Raw genomic sequence first — 8,793 nt, forward strand, 5'->3', positions numbered from 1 at the left:
GAAACCTCTTCTTAGTAGACGCGTTTTAATACTGTGAGGCAGACGGTGATTCATAATGGGCTAAAGCAGACAATTTTTGCTAATGGGGGCTTTGAACTGTTACAAATGGTATTAGAGTCAAACACCAAGCGGTGTGCCACCAAGGATGCTGGTCCCCAAGGGGGTTGGAGAGGGGAACAAAGGATTCCTACTAGAAACGAAGCATTACTTATAAGGGTGTGGAAACATCTCTTTAATAGACACATTTTAAAGTCGCGAGACTAACGACAATATATAATGAGCAAAAGTGGATAATATCTACTAGCGGTGGACTTGAGCTATTATCAATAGTGTTAGAGTCAAACACTAAGTGATGTGCTAGCAAAGATGCTCGCCCTCCAAGAAGGGTAGATTGTGAGATCCCACATCGATTGGAGAGGGGAACGAAACATTCTTTATAAAGTTTTGAAAACCTCTCCCTAGTAGACACGTTTTAAAACCCTAAGATCGACGACGATACACAGCTGTCCAAAACGAACAATATCTACTAGTAATAAAGTTAAATCGTTACAAATGTCGAGAAAACCACCCACGTAAGTAAATGAAAATGAAAGTAAATTAAAAGCTAGAAGAGATGTTATGAATGAAAAAAAGAGAAAGATGGCATGTGGAGGGGTCTTGGAATTCTGCGACCACCTTTGGTTGCTGGTGTTGGTACGTACCCACAACAGCAACCACTCCTCTTTTATGTCAATCTCTCTTCCCTCTTTCTTTTGTGTTTGATACCCATTTCCACAGACACCCTTTTTCTTTTCTATTGGTTTTTGTGAAAGCTACATGGATTATTACTCACCCTTATTTTCAAAAGCTTGCCCATCCCTATACCTTTCTATTCTCCATTCATTCCATTATTTGAAGGAAACACCTTCTCTTCATATCTATTATGCATATACGCTTTGTATTGAAACAACCGCCCTCTCTCACTCCACCAAGTAGTTGGTAAACCAAAATTTGGAAATTTCTCTTCCACTCCAACTAATTTGGATGTCTACACAAGATTCAACCAAAAAAACAAGAACCAAAAGTTGTAGAGCAAATCTTGTGCTTGGATTTTTAGAATGCCTCTCACCGTTTTCTCTACATTGTTATTATTATTATTATTATTATTATCGTCGTCGTCGTCGTCTTCAAGACATCCGTACATGTACCTAAATATTCTCACATTCATCATTTTTATTATGACAATATCATTGTAATTTTGTCCTCTCTCTCTCTCTCTCTCTCTCTCTCTCTCTTTCATTTACACATGCACACACAGATGTCTTGAAGTGAAAGAAAATGAAGCATGTGGGTAGCAACGCCATGGCCTGTTAAAGCTTCATCACTTATCCTACTTTTTTTTTTGAGTATCATTCAATTTGAAAGACAGAGATGCTGAAAGAAAAGAATTGAAGTGTAGGCATCAAATGAGGTCAACAGTTTTCCCTTCAAAATCAGAGCTTCCTTAAAAGCTGTGCTCACAATATAATCTACTCAAAATTATTTACTTATTTTCTCCACGTCCATACTTACCAAATCTTCGTTTTGTTAGTATGTGTAATAATTATGAGTTCAATTAAATTTTTTGAGGATTATACCTCAATCCATGCAAATTCAACACAAAATTTTCTATTTTGATAATTCTCCAACATTGTTGTGATATCCTACTTGGTTGGGGAGGAGAACGAAACACCTTTATAAGGGTGTGAAAATCTTTCATTGCGTTTCAAAAGCACAAGGGAAAGCTTGGAAGGACAATATCTCCTAAGATCTGGGTCTAGGATCTGGGTGGGTCGTTACCATTATGAATATAATTGAAAATAAAACGCAATTCTAACTCCTAATCATATCACATTCTATTAAGAAGAAAAAAAAAAAAAAAGTAGACATACATACTTAGTATGATTCAATACAAACAAAAAAACATTCTTTGGTTCGATCCAACTCGATCGATTTCAGTACCTTAACAAAAACATACCCAGATCATAATCACACAGATTCTCAAAAGAAATTGAAGCGAAATTTAAACAAATATTTCTACAAAGCACAATCTTTTTGTATAAAATAAAGAGAGAGAGAAGCAGACTGCCACATTTTTCCTCAGTTCTTCAACTATATCATGCAGGATCATTGAGAGGCTGAAGAGAGGTAGACGAGTGCCTGGATATTTTTGTTATGAGTAATTTCTATAAACCCTAAGTAGCTTAATAAAAGATTTAACTCATCAAGTGATGCTCTTACTTGTTTCTTACTTCAAATCACTTGACCACTTAAATCTTAATAAGTTGATAGAAATGAAACTTACAACAAAGCTGTGGGAGACACCATTTTGAAGATGATCAATTGGGGTTTCAATGATTGAAGTCACAAGAAATATGGCCACTTGACGAAGAACTGATACCCGAAAGATCTGTCCACCCATTTCCACCGTTCCAAAATTGATTATTGTCCGAATTGTTGACACCCAAATTTGATGATTTCAACAAATTCAGCACTTGGGTTTCTTCAATCTTCACTGGAGGCAAATGGGTTGCTCTTGAATTTGGATTTAGAATTGAATTTGTTGCGTTGCTGCCGCCTTCACTAATTTGAAATGGGTACAACCCTGTCGGCGTTTCTAGGTCAGCTGAAAGAGGAAAGCTTTGGGAATTGCGCCAGTGATGATTTAGAAGGGTGCTGTTTCCGATGTCTCCAGCTTGAGTTTGGATCTCATTGAAACTCAACCCTAAATTGGCGGTTCCATAACGAGAGAAATTGTTCAACGTAGCCATGAATGAAAGATGAGGATTTTGAGGCTGTAACTGACCAATAATATTCTCAGCGTTGCTACTATGCAAGGGAATTGTATTGGTGGGTGAGTTCGAATTGTTATTGTTACTTGTTTCGTTCCCGGTGGCCGGAGATTTTGAGCGTCTACTTTTATTCTTTTTATTCCGACGACAACCACCTCCAACCGGAACGTTTCGAAGAGCGCCACCACGAGTCCAGTATCGACGACAGGTCTTGCAAAAGTGGCGAGGCTGAGAGAGGCTATAGTTGTTGAAGTAACAGAACTTGGTGTTGGAGGAATCACATCGAGGACATTTGAGGGCAGTCTCAGGTAGTGGTATGTTAGCTAGCCGAGCTCGGTCGACCATCGAACCACGGCGGATCGAGCCAATCCCGGTGGCACCGACATGAGACGGAAGCGCAGTGGATGAGGGTTGCAGATGGTGAGGAGATCCATTATTGGGTATCTGAAGATGATGATGATGATGATTTGATTGCTGCAAAACCCACAACAAAAAAGAAGAAGAAAAAACTTGAGATATATATGGGATATTCAATAGAAAAGAGGGAATAGGGAATAATTCTTTGCATAGGTGAAGAAGAAAACCATTACCTGATGCCAATTGGGGGGAGGATCTAAATAGAGTGGAACAGAAGAGAAATCCATGGAGGGATTGATCTTTTAGCTTTTGATAAAGTAAAATTTGAAGGTGGAGAATCGCATGCAGTTGGGGGATACCAGAGGCAAAGAGAAAAGAAGAGAAAAGAAGAGAAAAGAAAAGAAAAGAAAGGAAAAGGGAAAGAAAGATGATGAAGGGGAAGAGGAGAAGATGAGAGAATTAAAGGTAATGCTGTGGAAGCTTTTCTTTAACTTTCCCCTCTTATTCCCTTCATTCTCCTCCTTATCTTTTTGTTTTATTATATTTTTAGGGTTTTAGTGGAGCGACCTTCCTTCGCTTATAAGCTTCCTGCTGATCCTCTTTTGAGCTGTGCACGATGTGGTTAACCCCCTCAAAACCGAAGAGAAGAAGATGGAATATTAGAGTAAGGCACTGGACGGTGTGCTTTTGAGCTGTGCACTGTGTGGTTAACACCCTCTAAAATGAGGAGAAGAAGATGGAATATTAGAGTCAGACACTAAACGGTGTGCTAGAGAGGACACTGGGCTCTTAAAAGAAGTGGATTGAAAGATTCTACATCGATTAACAAAAAAAAAAAATAAAGAACGGGTTCTTTTATATTTACCACTAGTGGTTTGTATGAGTAATGAGTTGGGATTATTGAGATGATGGGGGTTTGTTGCCAATGTGTAGGTATTAGGGTTTTGGTTTTTGGTGGTGGGGTTGAGAAATAGGTAATAAAAGACACATAATTGAGGGGGTTTGCCAATGACATATGCCTGAAAACCCTTTACCTTTTACGACCACATTAGTTTCACAGAGCTTTTGTGTGGGACTCACATGGAAGCCATTCAATTCCACAAAACTATAACCATTTCCATTCTTATTATTGACCTCAAATAATAAACAATTCCATTCCACATGACCTTCTTCTTTCTTTCTTTCTTTCTTTCTTTCTTTAATTTGCCTTGTAGGTTATCTTTTTCGGATGATGTGGTTTTGTGTACGTCAAAGTTAAAGTTTAAATATAGGTTGTAACACTTCACTCCAAACTTATCACTAGTAGATGTTCATTTTGACTCGTTATGTAACGTCATCAGCTTCACAATTTTAAAGTGCGTCTTCTACAGAGAGAATTACAATACTAAATAATCAATTGTCCGTTCAAAATTCAGATAAGGATTTAAAATCTCGACTTGACATTTGATGATCTCGACATTCTTCTATGTATCTTGGATTGCTTCTGAGAGTAAAAATTATCCCTCCCGACCAACATAGCATTAATTTTTTTTATCCATCATATCCTCAAAATGACTCTCAATTCAAATATACTTTCAGTTCATTTATATACCATTTCTTTACTCATACATCACAATAATAAACTATAACTTTATGATTGGAGTAAATTACTATATATTGAAACTTTTACCATTCTATTAATTTATTTTTGTTCACGACATGTTTTCAAATCATCGTAAAAAGGCGAATTTGTGTTTCACATTGTATGATTTGAATTATTTACTTAAATCTTTGACAAAATTGCAATTTTTTTTTCTTCCAAACTTTAGATTTTTGTAGCAAGAGATGGTTACAAATAAAATGAATAAAAAGGCAAAGACATTCAAACATAATTATGGCATCTTTATTATGAATCCCTTTTTTAGTAACTTTTTCACTATTAAGTATATGGGACTTTGGTCACTTCTTAACTTTAATCATACAATCATATTACTTTGGAATTCATGACTTTTTGACTCATTTATGTCTTTCTTGTTTGTTTTATTATCCTTTCTATCATATAAATCTTCTCTCTATTAAATAAAAATCTCAACTTTTTGTTAGATTGAGACTTGGAATGAAAATTAGCTCATCTCGTGTGATATTTTTTTTGTATCTAGTTTCATAGGAAACCTTTTGAAGTGACCAAACAAAAATGGTGTCGTTTCTTCGTTGCGAAGCAACCCTTTAAAATTAAGTTTTGAAATGCTTTTATTTCTCCATCATGATCTTGACAAATCTCAACCTCCCAATCTTTATTCACTTTGAGCATAAGCTTTCATGACTTTGCCTTTTGTTTTCGTAAAAGACGCCATATCAATGGAGCTTATAAACCCATGATCAACTTTTAATTAGCTGATGTGAGACTTCTCTCCTAACAATTCTTAACAATTGTTTCGTAAGGAAAATGAACCGTGTCGAGACGCTATGGACAAAAGTCTTGAACATGCCCGTGTTTTGTGATGAAATGGGCTACAACCCTCAAGTTTATTGCGTCTCAATACTACTGATTGTCGTTGAGACGCTTGGAGCATTAGAATCTTGACTTGAAATGGCTTCAAACATGGCATACCATCTCAACGTCCTCCCCTGGGCCCAACACTTTGAACTTCATCTAATTCATTTATGAATCAAAGACTTCGAGAGTTGGTAAACTTGCAAACAGAGGGGAAAGCCCCATTAGTAAGACTCTTATAATTTTAGTTCTTTGATTCACGGGTATTTCGAGGGAATTTTACTTATAATCTTCGTTCGAGTTTTATATTTGTAGGAATAGTTTTCACTCGTAGAACTAGTTTGTCTCCATGAGTAGAATTAATTCAAAACAAATAAGTAACCTGATAATGTCGTAGAAGATCTAGAGAAATATTGAAACCGTCACATGCCGAATCTAAATTTCAAATCTTGGTTCGAATCATAGGCATAGGGCGTTACATGTGGTATCAGAGTGAAACCTCTTCCATAGGATGTAGTTTATGAACAAACAAAACAAAAGTTGGTGGACATTTAACACTCGAGTTAAGAAGAGGTGTATGAATGAACAAAAACACTATATGAGTGAGAATGATTGTATAGATACGCAATTAGGGTTAACAAATGCTTAAACGAATTGATAGTTAGAAGCTGTAGCAATTCTATGTTAAGTGACATTTCGATAACTTTCCTAGAAAACATGTTAGTGAAGATAAAACATGTCGAAAGGAACTGGGTTGGTTTGTGAAAATAGTCTTCACTCTTAAAAACGCTTTGAGATAAGTAAGCAACGTAATCCTATAATATGAGAATGTCGAAGTTATCAAGTGTTAAATTCGACACGAGATATTAGAGACAAATACGAAGAAAACAAGCGTTTGTGTTCATAATTCCAAACCCTTTTTGAGAATTTTGGACAGAAAAAAGAGAGAAAGGAGAGGGGGGGACAGTAGTAGCAATTAGAAGTGGAGGAAACGCGGTAGCGTGGAGGGAAGGTCGGAGAAACACAAAGAGGGGACAATCAACCTCAATCATCTTTCATGGGATGCTCCATGTTGGATATATTCTTCTTGCCACGTCACTCCTCCTTGGCCCCATCCCACCTCTATCATCCATCTATATAATCACACAATTATTCCACGCCACCTCATGCATGTGAATTGAGAAAGCTCAAGCTCACTGTTAACAGATATTGTCTCTTTGTATTTTCTTTTAGGAATTCGATTCAAAGTTTCAAAACATGTCTGTTAGGGAGCGGGTTTCACACCCTTATAAGAAATTCTTTGTTCTCCTCTTCAACTAAAGTGGGATCTAACAATCTACCCTCCTTAGGATCCAACATCACTGTTAGTACATTGCTCGGTGTCTGGTTTTGATACCATTTGTAACATACTGAAGTTCATTGCTACTTAACAATCTCTTTCAAACAAAGAACTTGCATTTAATTCTAAAATTTATCACGTCTTCAAATCTACAATAAATTTAATTCTCATTCCCTTATATTCAGTGTTTTAATATCCTCCAAACTTCAAACCAAGAAACACTTTCATATAAATGGGCATGAAAGCTTTTAGAATAAAAATTTACCCCAAGTAAAAAAAAAAGACAAAAATTGAACAAGTAACTAAAGATCTGATTGTGGAATATTTTACAAATGAACTCAGAAAAATGATGTTTATTAAGTGGGTATCAATATTGTGTTGATTTTAGAGGATTAGAAGAAAGAATAACAACAAAAAAAGAAAAAGGTGAGTGAAGTTGGTGGTATGGGAATCTAATTCCTCTATCCATCTTGTTGACACCTTACACTTCTTTTTCTCTCTCTTTCTTATGGGTTGATGATTTCCATGCAAAAAGCTTGGCCTTTTGTTGCAGAGAGGCCTAAATTTGTAGCAAAAACAAACCAAATTTTGCAGCTTTAACATCCCCCTCTCTCTCTCTCGCACGAGGAGTGAAGCAAATAGTAGGACCCAAGTTTTTTCCACTTTTTTTTTTGTTACTACAAATGCATGAAGGGACCTTCCATTGAATTAGGGTCAACCTTCACATGCATCAATCTACGCGGTTTCTTTGGTAGGGGACGGAGTTAACGTCTCGAATTGAATATAATATCTCATTGAATAGACACCCATAATGGATATGAATGTTGAAAATTATTGGAAAAAATTCCTCGTTCACTAATTAAGAAATTCATTAAGAGACATTTTCGAAAAGAATAGTAAAAAGGGCATCCCAAAATCATTTTATAAAAGAATTGTAAAGTAGTTATGGGAGAGAGACAAGGGAATTGTAGTGGGAGAAATTGTGTTGATGAATGCACATGCGTGTGGCAGATGGGTATCAGTGATCCTTCGGAAGGGCAAAGGCGATAGCCATAGCAAAGCTGTAAAGCCGCTGCCACCTTCTTTTCTCTGTCTCCGCATCTGCCCTGCGCCTTTCCCAACATTTCTAACAATATTACTTACCAACACTTTCCTCCTCCCTTTTCTACTTGTTTTTTTTTATTTTTTTTTTCCTTTTACCCCCACAAAAACATGAAAGAATGTTGGAGTGAAAATTGTTTGGAATCACAAATTAACAAATTACCACCACGATGGTACGATATTGTTCAATTTGAATATAAATTCTAGTGATATCTTCTATCATGCATTCCTTGCTTATGATCATAAACAAAAAATTGGTATTTGGTTTGTCTCTAGTCTTAGATTTAGAGTAGTTTGGTTTGTCTATGCAATATGAAATTGGTATTTGAGTTAAGTTGTTTGTTATCTCATAGAACTCTCTCTTGATGGAGACAATATGGTGTGTGCGAGTCTGCCTCGTCAATCATATGAGGTTAGCTTGTACTAACAAATTAATAAAGGAAGATTTAAATGCTTTATAGTAGCATGATTCATCTTCAATCTTAGGGATATAATTTTTGTTTTGTTGCATAAAATAGTGATAAGAAATAAAAAATAGAAAAAACAAATATTCTTTTTTTTCAAAAATTGAAATAAGAAATGTAAAACAAAACAAAAACATTACCAAATCCACACTACACTTTTTCTTTTATGTATATTTAAAAAATTATACATTTTACCCAAATAAAAAAAAAAAAAAAAAAAAAAAAAAAAAAAAAAAAAAAAAAAAAAAA

General features: G+C 35.7%; 1 protein-coding gene across 2 annotated transcripts; it reads right to left on the reverse strand.

Moving 5' to 3' along the window:
* Positions 1-1,852: 1,852 nt before the first annotated feature.
* Positions 1,853-3,628, reverse strand: LOC111492744 (dof zinc finger protein DOF3.6-like). Of its 2 annotated transcripts, XM_023142180.1 has the most exons (3): positions 3,401-3,628; positions 2,324-3,284; positions 1,853-2,178 (listed from the first exon to the last, which is right to left on the reverse strand). In XM_023142180.1, exons 1-2 carry the CDS (start codon positions 3,452-3,454, stop codon positions 2,370-2,372), a joined length of 969 nt encoding a protein of 322 aa, XP_022997948.1. In that variant the 5' UTR covers positions 3,455-3,628; the 3' UTR covers positions 1,853-2,178; positions 2,324-2,369. The 2 variants fall into 2 exon arrangements, with proteins under 2 accessions (XP_022997948.1, XP_022997947.1); XM_023142179.1 differs by having other exon boundaries at positions 1,924-3,284.
* Between the last annotated feature and the right edge of the window lie 5,165 nt (positions 3,629-8,793).

This window comes from Cucurbita maxima, unplaced genomic scaffold, assembly GCF_002738345.1.
Source record: "Cucurbita maxima cultivar Rimu unplaced genomic scaffold, Cmax_1.0 Cma_Scf00018, whole genome shotgun sequence".
Lineage (NCBI taxonomy): Eukaryota > Viridiplantae > Streptophyta > Magnoliopsida > Cucurbitales > Cucurbitaceae > Cucurbita > Cucurbita maxima.